The sequence below is a fragment of the Stomoxys calcitrans genome, chromosome 5 (genome assembly GCF_963082655.1).
Source record: "Stomoxys calcitrans chromosome 5, idStoCalc2.1, whole genome shotgun sequence".
Classification (NCBI taxonomy): Eukaryota; Metazoa; Arthropoda; class Insecta; order Diptera; family Muscidae; genus Stomoxys; species Stomoxys calcitrans.
In genome coordinates, this window is record NC_081556.1 from 155641607 (window position 1) to 155667522 (window position 25916).

Consider the following 25916-nt stretch of genomic DNA (forward strand, 5'->3'; position numbering starts at 1 on the left):
CTGTGTTAAGTATGGCGCAAATCGGTTCATAACCTGATATAGCTGTCATATAAACCGATCCTGGATCTTGACTTCTTGAGCCTCTAAAGGATATAAACCGATCTAGGATCTTGACTTCTTGAGCCTCTAGAGGGCGCAATTCTCATCCGATTTGGCAGACATTTTGTACAACGGTTTCTCTCATGACCTTCAACATACGTGTCCAATATGGTCTGAATGGATCAATAGCTTGATACAGATCCCATATAAACCTATCTCCCGATTTTGCTTCTTGAGACACTACAAGGCGCAATTCTTATCCGAATGAACTGAAATATCACACAATGACTTCTACAATGTTCAGCATTCATTTATGGTCCGAGTCGGACTATAACTTAATATAGCTCCAATAGCATAACATTTCTTATTCAATATTCTTTTTTTGCCTAAAAAGAGATACCGCGCATAGAACTCGACAAATGTGATTCATCGTGAAGGGTATATAAGATTCGGCCCAGCCGAACTTAGCACGCTCTTACTTTTTTATCTAGCCAAATAATTTTTCCGTTCATCTTTAACGAACCGTATTCTATCAAGTAATATAGAAAACTATTACATAATGACCAGGTAGTGTACCCTAAACAGCTGAGTACAATTTTTCTCGCGAAATGCACTATCTTTCAACGAATTTTGGTTGTGTGTGCGTATTATAGTTAAGAACGATAATACATAGCGACGAAAAATTGCGCGAACAAGTGACATCCACAAAATCAGAGTTGCACTAATCACTGATTTTGACAGATAGTGCACTCAAAATTTTGTTGTTTGTCAACTGCCACTACCTGTAAATGAATATTTCTTGTAGAAAAGTGCCAAATAATAAAGCAAACAACAAACGATCGACATGACACAATACACAAAAAAAAACAACCTACACGTTTCTAGCGGACATTGACACGGACATGGCAGACAAGGCATATTGCCGGCAGCACAAGGAGTGCTGACAAAGAAAACTTGTTGACCACGTGCAACACAATTGGCCGGTCAGTGGTAAGTTATGGTCCGTTATCTATATGACACTCAGTGAAATAATATTCAGATCTGTCAGAATCCCTTTCTTCGAAGTGCAACGGGCTGTCTCCTCAGTTCTCGCGTGGACCACCTCCATCAGGAGACAAAGACCCTACCGTGCGTAGACATAACTACATGCTGTCTAAGCAATACCTTCTAGTCTGTTCTCGCAGTGATTGTCCAAATCATTTTGTGGACAGGTATCCACCGCCCAGAAGCCTCAAGATGGATCTTCATGGTCTACAGCAAAAGGTTCAGCGCTTAAAGCTGGCAAACTATCGATATTTGCAACATTCGATATTTCTAATAATAACAATCGATACTATCGTTTATTTCCTTCCCATCACCTATATTTAACATGAAAATGAGATGTAACCAATCAGGATATCGGTTTGTATTGTGTGTGGACCGATTAAAATCAAAGTCAGGTTGAAATTATGAGTGAAATGATTGTACAAAATTGAATTCTAATCGGATGAAAATTGAGCCCTCAAAGGCATGCTTTGAGCCACCTATCGCACCAGATGAAATTGACCTCCCCCGGCAAACCAGAGTATTTCTGGCTCCATTCCAGCAGTAGCTGCAACCTCAACTTCTACACAGCAAGTATTGATGCCAATGTGCAGGATGCGTGTCCCGATTGTGAACAGAAACCACACGTTACCTGGCTAGGCATACCCGGAAAATCGAGGAGTTTCTGAATAAGCAAATTTGCATTTGATTAGAATTTGATATTGCACCTGTATCAAATTTTTTTGGCTTTGGACCATTAACCGATATTGCAAAGAGCTTTCCCATACATCAAATCTATTTATGCGTGTGCGGTTTTGTGCTTAGGCAGCATTGACCTACAGAACAGCGATGGGTCAGTTTGTTTGGTTTGTCTATTTGCGCTCTTTTATTTTGATATTCGAAATCTTTTCGTGATTTTTCGAACATCTTCCAGCTCGAAATCATATTCAATGCTTTCCATTCAAAGAATAGAATAGCAAAGAACTTATAAAAGTTGAGCAAATGTGTGTTATTATTCAAAACACGTTGACTGATTAGTGGATCGCGATTTCTGTTACGCCATGTAACTTTGTCAAATTACTTAAGTTGTTTTGTAAGTTACAGGGGAATGTCCTGCTGAATGAAATCAGCAGGTTTTTTTGTTTCAAAATTTATTATTTAAAAAAAGTAATCACGAAAAAATGTCGCGAAAGGCGAACATAGTTCCAGCCTTATTTTAAGAGATATCCTGCAGATATTCTTCGACAGTGGTTTTGTAATACCACAAATTCCAATGCAATACTGGGATTTCAGCTATTACTACTGGTTATTTTCGGTATTTTCGACAGCTCTTTTTCGAAACATATGACATTTTCTAATTGAATTTATTATATTTTGAATTTGAATTTAACAAATTGCATACCACAATAAAATAATAAGAATGCTGACTACAATACAAATGCTGTAAAAAAAACCTGCTGTCAATTTAAGTTTGAAAAATCGATGTTCAAATCACTTCAAACGTACTGTAAACTTTGCGCAAAGTTGCAGTTGTTAACATTTTGATATTGTTCCAGTTCAATTATCGTTTAGCTTTGCACCATTGACGTTAAACTCCAAACAATTCTTTCTTTCATGTAAACGAATCATAACAACACGTTTTGCGTTACGTTCCGCAGTAATTTAATATTGCCTCACCATACGTTTCATTACATTACGTCGTAGATAAATTACATATAAATAAAGAACTTTAAATTTACAGCTAAACTAGTTGGTGGCGCTTGTGAATATAGACAAATGAGTTATCCAAGAACATGACGCAAGCACAATTCTGCTCTCAATGGCACGCTGTTTCCAATTTCTAAATATCCATTATTTACTTTCCCGCGAAGGAAACTATGGCATAATGCACGTATATAGGGTTACGACAGTCTTAGCTTCTAATATACATTTGTACATGCTTTCCTTTATTTCTTCTCTTTTTGTTGTAAATTTGATTTTTTTAATTTTTTTGGCAGAGCTGCTTGCTTTGAAGAAAAATTATCATAGTTCTTAACAATAATACACACACACAACCAAAATTCGTTGACAGATAGTGCACTTCGCGAGAAAAAATTGTACTCAGATGTTTACGGCACACTACATGGTAGTTACGTCATGAATACATGTGAGCAACATCACTTTCACCAACAAACACTCAGTTACAATTAGAAGTTTGGCGATCGCGTTTATTTTGCATACGAAAATTATTTGTTGCATAGCGACTGTGGTTGTGCTCTCATGGGCGTCCCAAAATGTAAATTTTCCCTAGATGAAAAAACAAGTAATGACGAAACGAACACATTTCGGCAAATTTATCCGTTTGTTTTTTTATGGAGTTTCAACGAGAAAAATAGTACCGGCCTTTATGACAGGTAGTTATGAATGTAAAGAGTAAACAATTGTACATTTCGATCACAAAAGTACCTTTCTAACTTCGTTTCAATCAAGATATATTCATTTACAGGTAGTGGCAGTTGCCCAACAACAAAATATTGAGTGCACTATCTGTCAAAATCAGTGATTAGTGCAACTCTGATTTTGCATGTGTTACAAGTTTCGTTGTTTCTGTGGTTATAGTTCTTAACAATAATACACACACACAACCAATACTCGTTGACAGAAGTGCATATCGCGGAAAAAATTTTACTCAGCTGTTTACGGTACACTATCTGGTAATTATGTCATGTTCTATACCACTTCGCCAACCTCATTTACCATCCCTGTTTCAATCGTATTTGTTCATCTTCCCATATGTTTCCAACTTTTGCTATGTTGACACCACTGATGCCAATGTTTTGTTTTGCCTAGCGCCCTGGGAAAATAGCGCATGGTAGATTGCAAAATTCTAAACAAAAGATACGTAATCCCAAAAATGAAGTGCTATTACGAGGAGCTCGGAGTGGAATGCGATGCCAATGAAGGAGATATTAAAACAGCCTACAGGAAACTGGCGCTAAAATGGCATCCAGACAAAAATCTACAAAATCTCGAAGAGGCCAAGGAACGTTTCCAGCTGATTCAACAGGCCTATGAGGTGTTGTCTGATGCACGAGAAAGAGAATGGTATGACAACCATAGGGAGCAAATCCTAAGGGGCAAAAGATCCAATTACCAAGACAGCTGCTTAGATGTGTTCCAGTACTTTACAGTTTCCTGTTTCAAGGGTTATGCAGATGATGCCCAAGGCTTCTATTCTGTGTATCGCGATGTATTCGAAAAGATTGCTACCGAAGATCAAGAGTTTATGGATGACGAAAACGAAATAGAGAATATTCCTGCTTTTGGAGATTCCACAAGTAGCTATGAAGAGGTTGTGGGTCCCTTTTATGCTTGGTGGTCTGCTTATTGCACCAAGAGAACCTATACTTGGCTATGTCCCTATGATGTTATGGAGATCAAGGATCGTCGAATCGTAAGAGAGATTGAAAAGGAAATGAAAAAAATAGTGCAGAATGCTCGCAAAGAGAGAAATGAAGAGGTATGTAGCCGCCGTCCATTCAATAAAATTGGCATTAATTAACTTTTTCTAGGTGCGAAATTTGGTATCATTTGTGCGAAAACGTGACAAACGTGTACAAGCCCACAAAAAACAGTTAGAAGAACGAGCTGCTTTTAACCGACAAAAACAAGAACACAACCGTCGGGAACAGATACGAAGGAGGCAACAGGAACTACAGGAAATGCGCGCAAATATGGAGACAAAGTCCAACGATGCATATGAAGAGCAGTTGAAACTTTTAGAACAAGAATATAGCAGCGATGAATATGAATATGAGGATGATGATGAAGATGAAGAATACGAGAATATCGATGTCGGTGCTGAAGACCCACAGGATACTCTGTTCTGTGTTGCGTGCAATAGAGAATTTAAGAACGAAAAGTCTTTTGCCAATCATGAAACCAGCAAAAAACATCGTGAAAATGTCGAAACATTAAAGCTGCAAATGCAAACGGAAGAGAATTTATACCAACCGGAAGAGGGGATGGTCGAAGTTTCAAATGATGAAGAAGCAGAGCCACAAGTGGAAGAACAAGTCACGGAAGACATGGAAAAAGTTCATAAAAATAAAAACAAATCTCGCAAATCTAAAAATAAGAAAGACAACAAAAAGTCCATAGTGACTCTATTAGAAGACTCCGATGAAGAAAATACGGAACTGACAACAGATGAAATAAGTATACAAACATCCAAATTGGGAATATCCAACGGCGGTGCTGGCGATACAAAAAAAGAAAGCGACTGTGATGATGATATGGACTGGAACAAAACAAACAAAAAGGCGTCCAAGAAATCCAAGAATAAAAACAAAAATACAAGCTCTAAAAAAAATGCAACCGAAACATTTACCTCTGAGCAGGAGCAGATAGCAAATAGCCAGACTACCAAATCCAGCCCAAAAGTCATTAATGCGAAAAAGACAGAGGATAACGAATCCGATAAACCAATCACCCATATTTGTGTGACTTGTAAGTCTAGTTTTGATTCAAAAAATAAGCTATTCTCTCATCTTAAACTTACAAATCATGGAGTTTACATACCCAAAGCCAAGACCAAGGATGATGATTTAGAGCGTAATAAAAAAGGCAAAGGGAAAAGAAAGTAAATATACAGAGAGAGAGAGAGAGAGAGAGAGAGAGTACCTAAATTATAAAACAAAACGTAAGATATAGGAATAGTTGATTAGACAAAACATTTATTTATGCAACTTAGACCCAATCGGTGTATATCTCTACGATTAATAGATAAAGTCCAACATTTGTTTGATAGCTGTCCGAATAACTTTGGTATTTTTGGAAAATATTTCAAATTTTTTGAACATTTTTAATTTAGTAGTTTCTGTAAATAAATAATGTGAGAAAAACTGAAAGCAAAAAAGTGTATAAGTATTCCAAAACCTTAGATCACAAAGTTTTTTTGTCCAATAGTATTTTTAACATGTGACAGCATAAGACATTTCACACTCTATTTCAAAAATGATGTCGGCAATATTGTCAGTCTTGGTTGTATATTAGGCCTAACTGTTTAACTCTAATAACGGAACAGTTGGCGAACAAACCTAACACTTGAACAGATAATTCCAGATTATAAATGAGATGCCGGCTTCATTAAGATTCATGCAATACATTTCCTACATTTGATATGGCGCGTTACATGACAAAAGAACGAGATATCAAATCGACAGGATTTATTTAAGTATTCAATCATTTAAAGGGAAGTTCGAAACACCACGAATCGCATCATTTTCTTTAGCCAAAAAAGAGGAAATAAAAAATGTTGAAATCCCTTTAGATGCTCCGAGAGTCGTGCCAGATACAGCACTAAAACTTGACTACAGTTAGCTGCAAGCACAAAAGGCAGCACCACTTAAGTAAAAAAACAAATTAACGTCACTACGGTAGTAAAGTCACACTGAATATGTTGCAAGGTGCTGTGCGAACATAGACAGCAGTGGGTCACAAGCGTCTTCGTCGTCGCCTGCATCCTCATCGTCGGACTATGTGACTATGCGACCTCTCCTGTGTGGCAATATACGCAATAGCAGCTTCCCAGCTCCAATATTGCCAGGTCACTGCCGGGAAGTGTACCATTTTTCCATATGAATTGCAACAGTCTCCGAGACAAGATCGACGAGATAGTGGATTTTTTATTTATTTTATTTATTTCATTTCATGCGATGCGAAGCCATCAGGCCTATATATAATCACACTATGCATAAGACGTACTTTTTCTAACATAAGTTAAAAAACTACTCAATTAAAAATAAAAAACTCAAAAACTTAGAAAATGGAAAAAAATATTTAACCTATTTAACACTTTCTGAATCTAGATAAAACTAAATAACAAATAAAAAACAAATTACTAAAAATTATAAGCAGCAACTGATTAAAAAAAATCCTACTCAAAAAAGATCAACGTAATAAATTAAAAAAAATGATTAAAGCATAATAAAAATATTTTATGAGTGAGAAGAACATATTGGTTGCAGCGATCCACGAGACAAAGCTGGCCAACATCTGCAGCTTACATCTCGCACGCGCCTGGCGCTGGTGACCCCTACATGGCGTGCATGGGAATGGCAGTCAGGTCCGGTACTGCCGGGATAGAGCTATACCACGTGTACATACCACCGGTTGGTGGCTGTGTCCCAGTTAATGTCCAGGCTTACAAGCCCGACGTAAGTGAGTTACTATCTGGCCATAATCGTCCGATTCTAGGGGACTTCAATGCGCATCACATTTCATAGCGGGACAAAGCTTTGGCAGAGGGGCCTTCCCACTTCCAAAATGCCCATGAGAATGTCGGGCCCAAAAATGTCTTTGGAGTACATCCAACGTCCAAACTTAGATGACTCTAAAACCGCCTAGCGAATTCATAGACCAAAAAAGATCATATGGAATACAGAAAAAGGCATTTATATTGTTATACTGTTAGTCAAGCGATATACATACACTATCTGCGATATACATACACTATCACTAAAAGATCTTTAATTGTCGAAGATAAATATTCAAAGGATAGTTTTGTTCCATATAAAGTAAAAGATGGCACAGCGGAGCGGGCCCTGTGCAGCTAGTACCCTATAAGCTTGACATTTGATGTCAAATGTTGAGAGTACAAAAAATTCTCTATTATTTCTATCCTCTTTGAATAATGAAAAGAAAGGTGTTACCTTACGGCCTTCATGAAGCTAATGTTTGTAAGAGGTCATAACAAAACACTGTTTGCAAACCTGCAGCTAAATCGTGTAAAAATTGCTCCCTCATGGAGTTCAAAAGGTCAAATCGAGAGATCCCTTTATATGGGAGCCTCCTGCAACTCACCCTTCCAAATATCAGCGAAATCGGGTAATAAATCCGGCAATTATGGGCTTAAAACTCAAATTCGGCAGGTCCGTCTATACGGCAGCTATATCGAAATATAGTCCGGTTTGAACCATATTCGGTTCGAACATCGGTATGCATAGTACAAGTGATTGTTTCAAATTTCATCGAAATCGGGTAGTAAGTACGTATTTTAAGTATTTTTGGCCACTATTTCCATACTAGTCTGGCCGCGGTGCAACGTTCGTTGTCCAGCCCTTAACTCCGACTTCGAACAGTTTCCGCATCACCAAGTCAACTGATGATAGTCCTGTGGCCCGTACGACCAAATCGTTTGCCCTTTCTTTCTCCCCTACTCCGCGATGACCCGGCACCCAAACGATGCAAATCGTGCCATCCTCAGAGAAGGCATTAATCTCCTTCTTACATTCTAAGACTGTTTGTGGCCGGATTGTTATAGCCCATGTTGTTATAGCCCAAAAGGGCAGTTTACTGTCCGAGGACCCAGGAATATAATACAAAATGGGACAAGACAAGAATAATTCTCAATATCTGTTTCTTCTTTATTTTCTTTTAGAAATATTTTGGTTTTCTATTACAAAATATAGATAATAATAGTTTTCTTTTAATATCGTAAATTGTAATCCTTAATTATTAATATCAAGTGTGTAGCAATTTTAGAAAGTGGAAATAACAGCAAAAGCTATAAAATAATCTGCGGTCAAAAATAAAAAAAAATACATTGAAATAAAATATACATTACAATGAGTAACCTTAAGATCGCATTTCAGGAGAGGGTAAAAAATGAAGGAGACTGCATTCAACTTATGTTGAAACAAGTAAAAAGTCAATCCCATGGCAGCCGGTTGTACGTACCGGATTGACCCGATGGAATCCTCCATCGGCAAGGGCTGCCGTCTCGGTGTAAAACACACTGCTACAACAACAACAAGTAAAAAGTTCAATGCTTGACCGGAAATAATCTTGGGAACCCACCACCATGGATTCTACTAAAAGTTTACACAAATGGACTAGTTAAAGGGCAAATGTACAAAATGTCTGCCAAATCTGCTAAAAATAGAATCTTCTTGGAGCCGTAAAAGTCTGGAGATCGGTTTATATGGACGGTTCACATATAGCCGATGTGGGCCGTACTCGCCGCGGATGTTGGAAGACACAACAGAACATTGCGTACGAAATTTCAGCCCAATTGGTTAAAAATCGCGGCTTCTAGGGGTTCAAGATGTTAAATCAGGAGCTCGGTTTATATGGGAGGTATACCAGGCCAAACTGCGATTTACGCTATACTAGGCACAATTGTTGGAAGTCGTGACTAAACATGGTGTGTGCAAAATTTCAGCCCAATCGGATAAAATTGCGGCTTTTGGGGGCTCAACATGTCAATTCGATATGACCCATTTGCAACATCCCAACGACCTACATCAATAAGAAGTATCTTTGCAGAATGTCGAGCGTCTAGATTTACGCGTTAGACTGCTATCGGGATCTTCACAGACGACCGAACGCGCATAGTTGGCTAGATCAAGTTAGAATGTCAAGACGATCAAAAATATACTCATATATACTGTACAAGTCCCTAGGCGGTCACAAAATCTCTCATTGCTTCAAATTTCAAGAAAAAGGGCGTAAGTTCTGATATTGACCGTAACTGCTGCTGCGAGTGTTAATTAATATCTTCCAAACTTCGTAATCTCTGGATAGAAAATGCGGTTTTTGTGCATTCTATGCCTTTGTAAAATCGGGAAACAAGGCTATGTGGCAGCTGCATACAAATATGGTCAAATCCGGTATATACTCAAAAGTTGAGGGGTACATGCATCTCGCTGTAACGGCGGAAATAGGAAGTAAAAGCGCATTTCTGGGCTCAAACATTTAAATCGGTAAGGTTGTTCATTGAAATCGGGACAAAACCACGACTTTATGAACTCAAGATTTCTTATTGGAAGATGGGTATAAAGGGTGCTATATTAAGATATAGGCCATCTTTGAACTTCAGGCTGTAGAGTGATTTCAACCAACAGAGAGACGGACATGTCTAGATCCTATATGAATAACGACGATTCATATCAAATGTATAATTTTATGTGTTCGAAATGGTCATATGGCGAACTCTTCTGTGGTGGGTATAAAAACATATACCCCATTTTTGGCTTGTAGAACATTTGGTCGGGTTGGGTAGGAAATAATTTTCTTGAGTGGCAACACTGGTTGTGATACCATAGCGAAAGATAAAAGATTAAGTGGGAGAGTAAGTAAGAGAGAAAGGTTCGAGTACCTGGACCAGACCTAGTGACGAGATAGAAAGGTGAGAGGTATAAGAAGGAAGTACGGTGTAAAAGCCAATCCGACACGCCCACATTAATGTGTCTATCCGGAGGAGCACTGGAGCATTGTTCAATTAAGAGCCTTCTCGGTGTAGCAAAACAGTAGTCCTGGGCATCTACGCCCCCATGAACGCGTTATGCTATGTTTCAGCTTATTATCTTAAGTAGTAAAGACCATAGCGTGCTAAAAACACAAACAGCTCAGTGCAATTTAGCGATATTGTACTTGACTGTAAAGGCACCGAAAATTTGGTATTGCCATTATTGCAGCCTTAAAGGCTCTATTGGAAACAGTGGCAGAATTACAACAAAACCTATATAAAAACCTTTAGCGTGCTAAAAACACAAACAGCTCAGTGCAATTTAGCGATATTGTACTTGACTATAAAGGCACCTAAAATTTGGTATTGCCATTATTGCAGCCTTAAAGACTCTATTAGAAACAGTGGCAGAATTACAACAAAACCTATATAAAAACCTTTATAAATATTTGCTGAAATTTGGTATAAAATCACGGAAATCACTCCTAAACTCTCCAACCCACACACCAAATACGGTACGGGATAGTTGTGAACACCACACAGGCCGGAACATTGAGGTCCTATCTGTGCGGTGACCATTGCTGTCACGAGAAGCTTAGCTGCGAGCTACCAGACGCATCCACAGGTTGCGGATAGTGGAATGCTCTATACGGAGTAGATGCAACGGCAGTCGCAGAGAATCAGCGGTATCGAGCTGAAGGTCTTGCACAAATACTGAGTGCCTATGATGCTCGATATGACAAGGCGGGTTATTGACGCCTTTAAATAACCAATGGCCACACTGTTTGCGCCGCGACCGGTCCTTTAGACCGCGACTGGTCGCTCCCTCAGGAGCCTACAACAACAACGGATAGATACGAACATGTATCTAGATCTGAAGATATCTGCCACCAAATCTTTAGCCACATTGATCACTACAAATACTGAGCTGAAAGTAATGGTCAGTGGAGACATGATTCCGACCATCAAAGATACCTTTTTGACCACGTACAAAGTAATTGGCCTGTCTGTGGTAAGTTATGCAGCGCCAGTGTGGTCTCCTCAGCTCTGTGACATGCTGTGGAATAATATTCAGAATTGTCGGAATGCCGCCATTCGAACTGCGAGGGGTTGTCTCCCCAGTTCTCATGTGGACCACCTCCATCAGGAGATAAAGATCCTACCAGTGCGAAGACATAACTACACTCTGTGTAAGCAATAACTTTTGGGCTGTTATCGCACAGACCATCCAAATCATCATCTTGTGTATAGGCATCCAACGCCAAGAAGCCTAAAGGTAGATCTACATGATCTAGAACGTGAAGTTCAGCGCTAGAAGAGAGAACCTCTAGATCAAGCGGGTTTAGACAACGTTCAAGCAGACACGGTAGCAGATGCGGTAAATAGCTTCCGGTTGAATGTAGTCCTTGGAGAACGACCGCCTCCCGTTGCACCTGAAGAAATTTACCTCCCCCGGCAAACCAGAGTAGTTCTGGCTCAATTACGTTCCGGCAGAAGTAGCCGCCTCAACTCCTACAGAGCAAGGATTGATGCCGATGTGCAAGGTGTATGTCCCGATTGTGACCAGGGACCACACAACACAAGTCATCTGTTTAACTGCCCAGACAAACCCACTCGACTCAGACCTAGATCCCTCTGGACGCAGAGTTCCGGGATCTGGACACTCAAAAGAATCAAGCAGACGAAAGATAGAACACAACAACGGATAGATATAGCCGCCATGTGAAACGATTCGCGCAGTTGACTTTTTGAACAACTAGAAGCCATAATTGTTGCCAAATTTGGACGAAATTTAATACGGGAAATACACTTGGATAAGAGAAGTACATAGAATATAGAAATTTCGTCTAAGACAATACCGGTGTCTTTCTTTAAATTATCTATATGTAAACCTAGTTAATACCCATGTGGTTACATTTCGGTCAACGCGTTCGAATTTAGCTTAACTTTGTTGTGGCCTAACCGGCCCCAGCTTAAAAATGAACCTACTGTCTATCTACATTCTAGGTGAACTCTGGAAATATTTAAAGTAAGTACCTAGGAATATTGGCGCTCCACATTTAGCCAACTCTAACATAAAATTTAAGTACATTAATCAAAATTTTTACAAACAATAGCTTAAAGCATCCTATTCTAATATACAATCTTACAAAATAAATATTTATAACCAATAAAATAAAATTAAAAAAAAAAAAAAAAAACACTTTGTGCGCTTAAGTGATGTACATAGCTGTTTGGAAGATTGTAATGGCAAGGCCGAAGCAGCCTTACCTCCTCGCCTTACTGCCATCCTATGGAATACAAACAAGACGATCGCCCTCCTCGACACGTCTTTTAACACGTGAACGCATATTCGAGGATTCCGCCTTGAGACTGATGCCGGCACACACAAAACACAGCACAACGCCAGCTATGGCACTATAAAAGGAAATTCCTACAAAAAAATAAACACGAAAAAAGTAAACTTCCACATTCATATACCGATTTTGGCAACATTTGTTACACACCTAAAGAACAGCCAGCCGCGTAGAAGGGTTCGGCATCGGCACCACACAAAAGTTGTACTCGAGTAGCTGACCATCCCAAGGGATGCAGAAATAAACTCAGCATAACACTAATGCCTAAAATATAAAGGGATCACAATTATGCTTCTTTAAAAGACCATTTGTCTACTTACCTGCAGTCACCTGGGCACAGGCGGTCATATTGTGTATGGATTTGCCAAACATCGACTGTCTACAACATGAGATCAATGTACATAACACTGTTAGGGTTAATATGACAAATCCCAGGGATATGAAAAACATTGCTGCCTTCCATGTCGAAGGATATATCTCACTGTCCGTTGCGAAACCATCTAAATCAAATGCTCCGCAATGGTATTGGGAATGCCTTATATTCTGTATGGCTTTGCATCGTGTGTATATGCCAACCGAGGGATATCTAAGGGTTGTTGTGGTTGTAGTCACAGCTATTGTTTCATTATGTTGTGCCCCTGTTAATGGTAAATGCGGCGTTGTCACCGTAAATGCCTGAGCCGATGGTCCAATAAGCCATTTTGGTGTTACTATGGCCGATATGACACACATATCAGCTATGAGACTTAACAGAAACCATATCAGGCTGCCTCCCGTTATGATCATGTAACACATAGCGAAGTTTGCATAGAGTGGTACGCCTTAATTAAGGATGTAAAATCATTTCAGGGCATGGGTTCTAAGACATTACGGCACTGTAAGAAAGATAAAAAGGCTATAGATTTAATAAAAACATGTAAGAGCGTGCTAAGTTCGGCCGGGCAGAATCTTATATACCCTCCACCATGGTCGCATCTGACGAGTTCTTTGCGCAATATCTGTTTTTAGGCAAACAAAGTATAATGAATAAGGACGGAGGAGCAGCTACATCAAGTCATAGTCCGATTCGGGGCTCAAGAAGCGAAATCGGGAGATCGGTTTATATGGGAGCTGTATCAAGCTATAGATCGATTCTGACTATATTGCACACGTATGTTGAAGGCCAAAATTTTTGCCAAATCGGATGAGAATTGCGCTCTTGAGAGGCTCAAGACATCAAGACCCAAGATCGGTTTATATGGCAGCTATATCAGGTTATGAACCGATTAGGACCATACTTCGCACAGTTGTTGGAAGTGATATTGAAACACTATATGCAAAATTTCAGTCAAATCGCACTAGAATTGGGCCCTCTAGAGGCTGAAAAAGTCAAGACCCAAGATCGGTTTGTATGGCAGCTATATCAGGTTATGGACCGATTAGAACCATACTTTGCACAGTTGTTGAAAGTGATATTGAAACACTATATCCAAAATTTCAGTCAAATCGCACGAGAATTGCGCCCTCTAGAGGCTCAAGAAGTCAAGACCCAAGATCGGTTTATATGGCAGCTATATCAGGTAATGGACCGATTTGGCCCATTTGCAATCCCAACCAACCTACACTAATAAGAAGTATTTGTGCAAAATTTCAAGCGGCTAGCTCTACTCCTTCAGAAGTTACCGTGCTTTCGACAGACAGACGGACGGACATGGCTAGTTCGACTTAAAATGGCACGACGATCAAGAATATATATACTTTATGGGGTCTTAGACGCATATTTCGAGGAGTTACAAACAGATTGATGAAATTAGTATACCCTCATCATATGGTGGAGGGTATAAAAAATGACATAAAAAAGATGCAAGGTGAAACTTGAATTTCAGAATCAATTTTCATAGAAAATTTTTCATTTTTCAGCCCTACTGAAACACGCGAATAAAATTCGATAAAAAGTTTCTTCGAAATTGAGTTTTTTAGAAATATTTAACTTTGTTAAAATTGACTAAAACTTGATTGTTAAAGATAACAACTAAACCAGGCCTGCTCACTTGCGCCTTTTTAAAATCTCTTATACCTTTTTTAGCCCTATATTCCTATGGTCGGTAGATAAGTCCTGTTTGGAGTTGGACGGCCCCTAAGACATTTCGCCCCAAATGTGGTTATCATTTTGTGTTCTTTCCACAAACACCCTTCATAGAGGAGTTTTTGGAGGGGTGGGAAGTCCCCCCAAATACTTGGTCTCAAATCAGATTCGTTCCTTGGATATCAGATTCGTTCCTTTCTCAAAATCAATATATCCCTTTGGCGGATTTTGCGGTTGGAGCGCCCCCCATACACTTGATCACAAATTCTGGATATCATATTTTTGTTTTTAGGGAACTATGGGAGCGTAAACAAAATTTCCCTTGAATCGTCTCTCCCATCTCCGAGATCTGGCGTTCTTGAAAACTAGGGTAGTGGGAGGGTTCGGCCGGAGATAGGTCTATATGGAGGATATATCAAGATATAGTCCGATATAGCCTATCTTCGAAATGACAGCTCATTATCTCTTTTTTTAAAGACTGTGTTTCCAACAGACAGACGGACGGACTTGGCTAGATCGTCATATATTTTTAAAACGACCAAGAATATATATGTATTAGGGCGGGTCGATTTTTTCTTTTAAATCGTATAGCCCACTAGGGCACTGGAGACTATTCTAGATATCCGACCCAATGACATACAGATTAAGTGTGAGGCAGGCACTGCGGCTATGAGACTTAAGGCGATGGGAGAATTTATTGAGGATGGGAGCAGCTATCATCGCGGTATAATCTAGGCGACCTGAAAGGAAGGGAAGAGGTTTCCGATCAGGACCAATGCCAAATTTGAGTCAAATGGGATAAAAATTGAAGCTTATGGGTCTATCAATATTTATAGACCTATCTGGGTGTAGGTGTTGGAGGGTATAAATATACTTATACTTATACTAAACGTTGAGCCCACTTGGGGTCATATCGTAAGATGCGTTATAAATGGGGAATTTATCTAAATCTGAGCCGATATGGCCCATCAATAATAAGTACATGCGCAAAATTTCATGTGGGTGTCTTTATTCGTTCGATAGCTGTCGTGACTTCGAAAGACGGACAGATATACGCACTTGCCCTTGCTGAGCGTCTTAGAATTTCAAGACGATTAAGAAAATCCATACATATATATTATGGGTTCACAGATAAATATTTCCATATATTAACTAGATATGGTATATCGCCATTCTATGGCAGTGTGTATAAAAATGAAGTACTTCACAAGTGGTGGTCTTTTATTTACCCGTTAGCGGATTTTCTCGCTTAGTTTGTATGGATCAAAATGATAACTACGCGGCTTGGCTTATCCTCGCTTATTACCTCCCTTTATTAAAACATATGGTGATATTATTCTATCAGGATGACAAAACTAAAAGAAGAATATCGCAACGTATTTATTCAATGATAAAACGTTTTGGAATGCAAATATTTTTAAGAATTTTAATAAAATCACATTTATGAACTCCAAGAACCCATTTATTTAAAATTAAAATGACTTATTTTTTTGATATTTGATTTGTGTCAGTGTTGCCAACGTTTACAAAACATTTAGCGCGAAGAGCGTTGTATTAACCATTAACCAGCGAATCCGCTAGTTTGTATAAATAAAACAACCCACCTATTTGGTCCGGTAGCCTAACTCCAGTGCAAGGCGTATTTACTAAGGCCGCATCGGCGAATTGCTACAACAAAGCATCGTTTTTGGGAATTTGATATGTCAAAATTTGTAAACAGGGCGTAGAAAATTCGATTCGCACTGACATTAAAAATTTTCGGCAAATTTGTTTCTACCAATCACAAGAAGAAAGAAGTTTAATAATTTTTTATTGTCAAGAAACACAAATATTTAAAAATGTTCAAAATACCAATTAGCTCCAGAGGCTTTACCCACAAAAATGGCTGAAATATTGAGGCCCGATTTGTGTGGTGTTTATTGCTGTCACGAGAAGCTTAGGCTAAGCTACCGTCCATAGGTTGCGGGCAGTGGAATCCAGGAAGCCAGGTTATTGGCGACTTTAAATAACCAATGACCATCCTTTTCCCGTGGCGATCGGTACTTTGGACCGGAATGAGCTTGCTAACCTACAGGAGCCTGACGAGGATTGCCACCTTCACATGAAAATGTGGCTACAGCAACAACAGCCCCCAAAACCACCAAGATGGCAGGTTTAAATAGTTTTCATGAGGTCATTGTAGCCGTAGATAGCTAACAAGTGAATGCTAACAAATGGCTCAAATAGGAAGATTGTGATTAGAGCTCAATCACCACAAAGAAGGATTGTGTACACCTTTTTGGCTCTTGGATATCTTCATTTTATTTGAAAATGACAGTTAAAGTTTGTTGGCTACGAGGATGACATTGTCATCATGCTTTGTGGCCGTTCAGAGTGCATGGTATGTTCAGGGGACCTCTTCTAGATGTGATGGAGCTGCCGCTCTCTCTACTGAATATCCTGAAAAGCCATTGCAATGTCAGGACTTTGACCTTACGCTTAAGTCCCATGGCGGACTTAAGCTTGAGTTGTGGGGATGAGGAAGAGTCATTGACGATTGAGCACCTATTTTGAGACTGCCTTCAAATTACGAGAGTAGGTGCAGGTTTATGGCCGCACAAATTTTATATTCCTGTCTTAAATATCTTCATGCAAAAATCCATTCGCCATTCTTGACTATTTTTAATGTCTGGCGTTGTATGTTAATTTTATCAGTGTTCTTCTGCCCATTTTGAAACCTTCGGGGGCGACACAATAGACCTAAGTTCCCAGAGTGAAACTTATGGTGAATGAGGTTGCTAGACGCGTGCCATTATGTACCCTAAGTTTAAAAACCATAACAGCAGCAAACAAATTTATTTATTTATTTATATTATTATATATTTTTTGTACGGCGAATTCTGGGCTGGGTTGACGCGGCCAACTGATAAATACACATTGCTTCAGTGTGTTTCTATAGTGTGTTTATTTTTGAAAACCAATATTCTCAAAATTTCTCTTCATAGAAAATTTCATTTAAATTCTGTTTTTATTCAAAATTTTTGCAATTCTTAATTTTACAATTTCTGTTTGTTTCTCTTTCGAGACGAGCTCAATGATCGGAGATGCAAATGGAAAAGGAAAGCCTAAGATAGCACCAACTATTACTATGGGACGCGTTTCCATCTAGCCATGTCCGTCCGTCTATCTGTCGAAAGCACGCTAACTTTGGAAGGAGTAAAGCTAGCCATATTCACCGATCTTGGGTCTTGACTTCTTGAGACTCTAGAGGGCGCAATTCTCGTCCGATTTGACTGAAATTTAGCACGTGGTGTTTTGGTATCACTTCCAACAACAGTGCCAAGTATGGTTTAAATCGGTCCATATTTTAATATAGCTGCCATATAAACCGATCTTGGGTCTTGACTTCTTGAGCCTCTAGAGGGCGCAATTCTCGACCGATATGTCTGAAATTTAGCACGTAGTGTTTTGGTATCACTTCCAACAACTGTGTTATGTATGATTCAAATCGGTTCATTATCTGGTATAGCTGTCATATAAACCGATCCTGGATCTTGATTTCTTGAGCGCGCAATTCTCACCCGATTTGGCTGAACTTTTGCATGAGGTGTTTTGTTATGAATTCCAATAACTGTGCTAATCGGTACATAACATGAAATAGCTGCCATATAAACCGATCTGGGATCTTGACTTCTTGAGCCTCTAAAGAGCCCAACTCTCATCCGATTTGGCAGAAATTTTGTACAACGACTTCTCTTAAGACCTTCGACATGCGTGGCCAATATGGTCTGAATAGATCAATAGCTTGATAGTGCTCCCATATAAACCTATCTCCCGATTTTGCTTCTTGAACTGAAATATTACACAATGACTTCTACAATGTTCAGCATTCATTTATGGTCCGAATCGGACTATAACTTGATGTAGCTTCAATAGCGTAACAGTTCTTATTCAATATTCTTTGTTTGCCTAAAAAGAGATACCGCGCATAGAACTCGACAAATGCGTTCCATGGTGGAGGTTACATAAGATTTGCCCCGGCCGAACTTAGCACGCTCTTACTTGTTAATTTATAAATTTTTTTATATGGAGTTTAAACAGAGTACCAACCCTTATGCACTTTTCGCAATCTTTCCGAAATGGAACTTTTACAATCAAAGTTTGATGGTTTTATTCTCCGGCGCTTACTATCTGTCATCTTATTTTTGAAGAATCATTACAAATTTACATGGTCTAATGGGGGATATAGTCGTTCACTCTTCCATATGACAATCTCGGCGATACGACTACAAATGGTTGGATCATTTTTATCTTGTTACAATTGTTGTAGAAATCACATTTTAATCGGTGTCGAAAACAAAAATTGCATTATTTTATCAGAAACAAAACCAAGAGTCTGACTCTCAATACCATTACAAGATTGGCTGTTCTTGTTCTCGTTGTGTGTGCTTTTTGTTTTTAATGACAATTGGCTATTCAATGGTTTTCGATTAATTGAAAGTAATTTCTTTGGAAAAACAGAAATCGAGATACTCAATAACAATTCCCAAATTATGTTGAAATACAAAACATTCTGGTCGAACAACCAACCGCACCCCATAAACAAAAACAAAAAAAAAAAACGGCAAACATTGCCAGCTAGCATTCAACAATGATCGAATAAAATAAAAAGATATTCTAGTTGTTGGTGTTGCTGTTGTTATTGGCGGTATAGAGGAGTACAAGCAGAGTGCGTGTTTTATAGAAAATAAAAACAAAGAGTTTTTCTTTTTTCTCATTCCTTTCCAGCAATGGGCGGAAGCGAATCTTTCGTGCTGCCTGCATTCATACTTCATGCAATGTTTGCTTCAGACATGCCATGTAGAAACCACCACCACCACCAAAACTTGGCGATTTCGTAAAGTCAAAATGACAGTGGGAAGCAAAACTCTTCAAAAGGGTTTATACCCACCACCAAAGAACAGTGGGTATATATGCATTTACTAATTCCGTTTGTAACATATCGAAACATGCATTTCTTACACTATAATATATATATGTTCCTGATCGTCGTAAAATTCTAAGGCGGTTCAGACGTTCCATGTCCTTCCGTCCGTCTGTCTGTTGTAATACCGCTACATCTTTATAAATAGAGATATTGAGCAGAAACTTTGAACAGATATTTACTTTACCAAATCGTAATCATCTCAAATTACAGCCGAATCGGATAACAATTGAGCATCTCCAGGTCCTCAAGAATTCGAACCGGATGATTTTAATTCTTTCTTAAGAAAGTTTGCGAGCTCGACGGATAGCCTGGCAACATCATAAAATATGTACCGTGCAATCAAGAATATTCATACTTTAAATTTTTTTTTTTTATTTATCAATCTAGAGGATTTGCTAGCTTACGGACAAATAAAACGCTCTTCCCGCTCAATGCTTTCGGCCCTATTCACAAAACTTATTGAAGTCTTACTACCTGTTGCACTAACTTTTTTTACTCAAGTGAGTCGAGTCAATCACTCCAACATTTGTTTTTCCTTTATGAAATCAGCTGGTTTTGACACATAGGCAAACGGTAAACGCAGTTAAAGTAGGTTTATTTGACAGTTCTCTAAAGGAAATAAACCTATTTGAAATCTACAACACTAAAGGTCTGGTTATGCTCTCGTAAACATACTTTAAATGTAGAAAAACGTGTCAGCTGTTTTGTTTTGGCTTATGAATACACATACAAATGATTACAGAACTTCTGTCGACCGTAACCGGAATGTAGAATTCAGTTAAAACAAAATTTTACGTCCCTTTTCGTGTCAGCTGATAAAATTTGAAGTTTGAACAAATTTCAAAACCAAAAATGTATATTTATAAAACTGATATTTCTATTCTATGTATATTTCTATTCTATGCTTTCTCTGCCCAATTTGTTACAATTTAGGTTATGCCCATCATGAAAAGATGAGTTCACTTGTTGGCCAGTCTGACCTGCGGTTAAAAGGAAATGAAAAAGTAAGAATTATGTGAAAATACTCGTATACATACATAAGAAGTGATTACAAAAAGAGAGCCAATACGGCGCCATCATATCCGCTAATCCATGTATGTGGAGAGTCTATTCATGGATTCCACACGGTCCGCCATACACTTCGACGTCCGTCACTGTCTTTAAAGAACATACGAATAGCTCCAATCCAGTCCCTGTCTCCATCTTGGAATCATCTATAAAGACGGAGGTTTCATTCTATTCCAACATTCGAATCGGTCTCGGTACCAAGTAGTCTGAAACCCTACTCAGTGTGCCCACCGCATACCACCATAGTGTCCAGAAGCGAACCTTGATATTTTGCATATCTAGCATTGCGATCATTCTACCGCCATTCCTGTTGAGATCCAATAGGAATTCGTTTACCACTAGCAGAGAATTGGCGGGAATACCCATCACAGAACGTTCTCCTTATCACCCGCCTTCTAATCTAATTATATTCGAAGTCCACGTTGATATTCCTGTCACATAGCATACAGAAATTCGGGTGGACCCGCGTGCGGTTTAGAGTGATGACAGTCGACCCATCTCCTCGTTGGTAAATGCCCTTTTAATTTACAGGAAGGTCGCCATCGCGTGCTCCTTTAAATTGAAGAGACGTCTTCTTCTCGCAACATTTCTTGGAGTGCCGTTTCATCCGACCTGCCCTTGAGCTTTGCATGTTGTGCCATTGAAGTATGCCTGAAGTTCTCCGACATCAGACCCTTCCTAACCTTCAAATCGTTTTTTGATAAAAAAATATAAAATTGTTTTATTTGTTATGTCAAATGCTACGTTTCGTAAAAAGCATTATTGATTCTGTACATTTACGATACATTTATTATACATTTACAGTACATTAACGAGAGCATAAACAGGCCTTTAAGGCCAATGCTTATTACAAAATAGTATTATTGGACGTTTTAAACAAAACAATTTTATTGCCAAAATAGAATTGATGGTGAGGGAGGGTCATACGTCGGAGAACTTCAGGCATACTTCAATGGCACAACATGCAAAGCTCAAGGGCAGGTCGGATGAAACGGCACTCCAAGAAATGTTGCGAGAAGAAGACGTCTCTTCAATTTAAAGGAGCACGCGATGGCGACCTTCCTGTAAATTAAAAGGGCATTTACCAACGAGGAGATGGGTCGACTGTCATCACTCTAAACCGCACGCGGGTCCACCCGAATTTCTGTATGCTATGTGACAGGAATATCAACGTGGACTTCGAATATAATTAGATTAGAAGGCGGGTGATAAGGAGAACGTTCTGTGATGGGTATTCTCGCCAATTCTCTGCTAGTGGTAAACGAATTCCTATTGGATCTCAACAGGAATGGCGGTAGAATGATCGCAATGCTAGATATGCAAAATATCAAGGTTCGCTTCTGGACACTATGGTGGTATGCGGTGGGCACACTGAGTAGGGTTTCAGACTACTTGGTACCGAGACCGATTCGAATGTTGGAATAGAATGAAACCTCCGTCTTTATAGATGATTCCAAGATGGAGACAGGGACTGGATTGGAGCTATTCGTATGTTCTTTAAAGACAGTGACGGACGTCGAAGTGTATGGCGGACCGTGTGGAATCCATGAATAGACTCTCCACATACATGGATTAGCGGATATGATGGCGCCGTATTGGCTCTCTTTTTGTAATCACTTCTTATGTATGTATACGAGTATTTTCACATAATTCTTACTTTTTCATTTCCTTTTAACCGCAGGTCAGACTGGCCAACAAGTGAACTCATCTTTTCATGATGGGCATAACCTAAATTGTAACAAATTGGGCAGAGAAAGCATAGAATAGAAATATACATAGAATAGAAATATCAGTTTTATAAATATACATTTTTGGTTTTGAAATTTGTTCAAACTTCAAATTTTATCAGCTGACACGAAAAGGGACGTAAAATTTTGTTTTAACTGAATTCTACATTCCGGTTACGGTCGACAGAAGTTCTGTAATCATTTGTATGTGTATTCATAAGCCAAAACAAAACAGCTGACACGTTTTTCTACATTTAAAGTATGTTTACGAGAGCATAACCAGACCTTTAGTGTTGTAGATTTCAAATAGGTTTATTTCCTTTAGAGAACTGTCAAATAAACCTACTTTAACTGCGTTTACCGTTTGCCTATGTGTCAAAACCAGCTGATTTCATAAAGGAAAAACAAATGTTGGAGTGATTGACTCGACTCACTTGAGTAAAAAAAGTTAGTGCAACAGGTAGTAAGACTTCAATAAGTTTTGTGAATAGGGCCGAAAGCATTGAGCGGGAAGAGCGTTTTATTTGTCCGTAAGCTAGCAAATCCTCTAGATTGATAAATAAAAAAAAAATTTAAAGTATTAATATTCTTGATTGCACGGTACATATTTTATGATGTTGCCAGGCTATCCGTCGAGCTCGCAAACTTTCTTAAGAAAGAATTAAAATCATCCGGTTCGAATTCTTGAGGACCTGGAGATGCTCAATTGTTATCCGATTCGGCTGTAATTTGAGATGATTACGATTTGGTAAAGTAAATATCTGTTCAAAGTTTCTGCTCAATATCTCTATTTATAAAGATGTAGCGGTATTACAACAGACAGACGGACGGAAGGACATGGAACGTCTGAACCGCCTTAGAATTTTACGACGATCAGGAACATATATATATTATAGTGTAAGAAATGCATGTTTCGATATGTTACAAACGGAATTAGTAAATGCATATATACCCACTGTTCTTTGGTGGTGGGTATAAACCCTTTTGAAGAGTTTTGCTTCCCACTGACAGATGGGAAGCATCTTTGCTTCCCTGTCCTTAGGGCAGACATGCCCTAAGGACAGGTCGGTGAAAACGGAAGTGGTGCGAGAAGTCGGGCCGTCTTTCCAACCGAATGGGGAGATAATGATAAATCGGACAGGGACTATATTTGGTCATATACTCCGACACACACAACATCGGTATGTACGTGAGACTGCTGGACGAGTGTAAGTCTTTCAGGCAAAGCTCTGTGCCATAACGATAGCCGCATAAGAAATTCTGGGAAGGGATTAAGAGTGTTCGAAATCAGGATATATGCCGGCCCTGTAGGGCGCGGGTTCTAGAACAGTGAGGTCGAAGTGTGTGGAATTCCTCAATAGACTGTGGTTTCACGACATATATAGTCTTAACATGGTTTAGGAGATACGATGGCGCCGTATTGATGCTCGACCCCAAGACTCATAACTTCTCCTTATATATATGTACTGGCCACCGAATGAACTCACCATTTCATGGTGGGCTAGCCGTTCAATGTTAACCTAAACTATTGACAATAAATTGTAAAAAATTGCACAGAGAAATCATAAAACAGGAATAACAGTTTTCTAAATTTTTGGTTTTGAAATTCGTTCAAACTTCAAATTTTACCAGCTGACACGAAAACGGAAGCTAAAATTTTGTTTTTACTGACAGACGTTCGGTAAACGTTTCGATGTGTTCTCATAAGACAAAACAGCTGACACATTGTTCTACATTTACAGTACATTTACGAGAGCATAACCAGACCTTAACACTGATCCGAAGAAAAAAAAATAATAACAAAACGGAAAAGTAACTCTATTTATAAATAAATGTTCATAATTGTTATTTTTTTCAAATTCTTAACAATGTTTTGCATTTGAGAAAGTTTTGATCGTTGAAAAAATATGTTGCGTTACAAGTGTAATAATATAACACACCCTATCCTATGGCGGGGGGAGCAAATAATAAATTTCTATTGTCGAAAGACAGTTTAATCTTTTGTTGTTGAGTTAGTAACGATACGTTTTTCTTTTGTTATGGCCCTCAGCATTATATTTGTAAACTTATTGTTCCCAGCAGTTTTTGTCAACATTCATTGACGAAAAGTTGAATGGAAGCTATCAAATATTTTAAGAGAAACATAGCTTATTTATTTATTAGATATTTTGCAATAGCAGACTTGGATTTCACTGCTAAATTAGACAAAACCCCATTGACAGCTTGACGCTCTTGTTGTTGTGGGCAAAGAAAATGACCTGGCTTAGAAAACACAAAAATGAAAAAAGGCAATAATGATGTGAAAGGTTTGCAAGGGTGGCTGCTTAAACTTTAGTTTTAAAATGCTGTGTATATAGCATGTATGTAAACATTTCTCCTCCACTGTTCTGGGCATACGCACCCAATGTTTGGTAATATGAGTGGGGAGAGAGAAGTACACACAATTGTAATCATAGTTGTTGCTATTGCTGCTGTTGTTGTGATGCATAGATGGAAATAAATTATGGACAAACACCATAATAATATTCAAATTAAATATTATTTCACAGCACACAGTACTTTTTGAATTTAGAATTATTCAATTGCGGCATATATGGGCGACAAACGTTGGACAGGCAACGATTTATAGGAAAAGATTGTACGCGATCATCATCACAGCGACATCACACCACAAAACAAACCGAAATGGGTAACGCGAAATTATAAGTTAACCAACTTCGAAATGAACTTCACGGATTAAAAACGGAAAAATGCGAAAGACAAGAAATTTTTGGGGTGCGGCATAATAACAGCGGGGGCAGCAGCAGCAGCGACTAACGTAAAACAGGCAGCTGCTGGATGGATACTCCAAATTAGTGGTGGTAAGACACGAACACATGGAACACATGGCCTCCCCTCTGACCTCTGTCCTGCATGAAACTTCCAAGTAATAATAAATGCTTGGGAAAATGTTGTACATCAAGTGTTTCATGTCCAGGGCCAGTACGTCTATTCTACGCGACACAAATCCATCAACAAGAGAACGACTCACAAACACTAGGAGGTAATTAATTGCAATTGCTAATTAAAATAAAAGCTTTTGAGTGCACACACGATATTCCTCAATTAAAGATTAACCGATTTTCTTCTATTCGCAGAAAACTCCAATGCTAAGTGACTGACTGACTGGCTGACTTTACCTTCATTCAACAGGCCACCACTCTCGCTCGTTTTTCGATTCGATTTCTCCTTCGCGCGCTTGGGTTTTGAAAATTGCAGCCGTTTTGCTAGACAATTCAACAACTACTGACAGACAGTGACTTCATCCAGAACTAACCAGCCAGCCATCCAGCCAAACAAATATCAACATAACGTGTGTGGAAGTTGCTGTTGTGCCCTGTGGAGGAAGCAATGCACAAAAGAAAATAGTAAAAACATATTGAAACAAGCAACTGCCCGCCAG

At 38.8% G+C, this 25916-nt stretch overlaps 2 protein-coding genes and 1 long non-coding RNA gene across 10 annotated transcripts; 2 read left to right on the forward strand and 1 right to left on the reverse strand.

The window, feature by feature from the left end:
* The first annotated feature begins 3657 nt into the window (after nucleotides 1-3657).
* Nucleotides 3658-5983, forward strand: LOC106096137 (dnaJ homolog subfamily C member 21). 2 transcript variants are annotated; one of them, XM_013263726.2, is made up of 3 exons: nucleotides 3658-3755; nucleotides 3892-4561; nucleotides 4614-5983. In XM_013263726.2, exons 2-3 carry the CDS (start codon nucleotides 3911-3913, stop codon nucleotides 5685-5687), a joined length of 1725 nt encoding a protein of 574 aa, XP_013119180.2. In that variant the 5' UTR covers nucleotides 3658-3755; nucleotides 3892-3910; the 3' UTR covers nucleotides 5688-5983. The 2 variants fall into 2 exon arrangements, with proteins under 2 accessions (XP_013119180.2, XP_059226337.1); XM_059370354.1 differs by lacking the exon at nucleotides 3658-3755 and having other exon boundaries at nucleotides 3853-4561.
* Nucleotides 5984-10585: 4602 nt separating this feature from the next.
* On the reverse strand, nucleotides 10586-25774 carry LOC106096090 (LHFPL tetraspan subfamily member 2a protein). 6 transcript variants are annotated; one of them, XM_013263650.2, is made up of 4 exons: nucleotides 25654-25774; nucleotides 12969-13543; nucleotides 12799-12912; nucleotides 10586-12725 (listed from the first exon to the last, which is right to left on the reverse strand). In XM_013263650.2, exons 2-4 carry the CDS (start codon nucleotides 13441-13443, stop codon nucleotides 12583-12585), a joined length of 732 nt encoding a protein of 243 aa, XP_013119104.1. In that variant the 5' UTR covers nucleotides 13444-13543; nucleotides 25654-25774; the 3' UTR covers nucleotides 10586-12582. The 6 variants fall into 6 exon arrangements, with proteins under 6 accessions (XP_013119104.1, XP_013119103.1, XP_013119109.1 ...); XM_013263649.2 differs by having other exon boundaries at nucleotides 12969-13523; nucleotides 25654-25773; XM_013263655.2 differs by lacking the exon at nucleotides 25654-25774 and adding an exon at nucleotides 16318-16469 and having other exon boundaries at nucleotides 12969-13523.
* Nucleotides 21685-22570, forward strand: LOC131997828 (uncharacterized). Of its 2 annotated transcripts, none has more exons than XR_009398451.1 (2): nucleotides 21685-22371; nucleotides 22429-22570. It is a non-coding gene; the product is annotated as an uncharacterized LOC131997828 (long non-coding RNA). The 2 variants fall into 2 exon arrangements; XR_009398452.1 differs by having other exon boundaries at nucleotides 21685-22356.
* Nucleotides 25775-25916: the final 142 nt, after the last annotated feature.

What these genes read in the sequence shown, in the direction of transcription:
- LOC106096137 (XM_013263726.2), top strand. Translation starts at nt 3,911, where the DNA reads ATGGTAGATTGCAAAATTCTAAACAAAAGATACGTAATCCCAAAAATG. An exon ending in GCAAAGAGAGAAATGAAGAG is followed by an intron (nt 4,562 to 4,613) that starts GTATGTAGCCGC and finishes AACTTTTTCTAG; the next exon opens with GTGCGAAATTTGGTATCATT.
- LOC106096090 (XM_013263650.2), bottom strand. Translation starts at nt 13,443, where the DNA reads ATGTGTTACATGATCATAACGGGAGGCAGCCTGATATGGTTTCTGTTA. An exon ending in CTGTGCCCAGGTGACTGCAG is followed by an intron (nt 12,913 to 12,968) that starts GTAAGTAGACAA and finishes TTTATATTTTAG; the next exon opens with GCATTAGTGTTATGCTGAGT. An exon ending in CGCGGCTGGCTGTTCTTTAG is followed by an intron (nt 12,726 to 12,798) that starts GTGTGTAACAAA and finishes ATTTTTTTGTAG; the next exon opens with GAATTTCCTTTTATAGTGCC.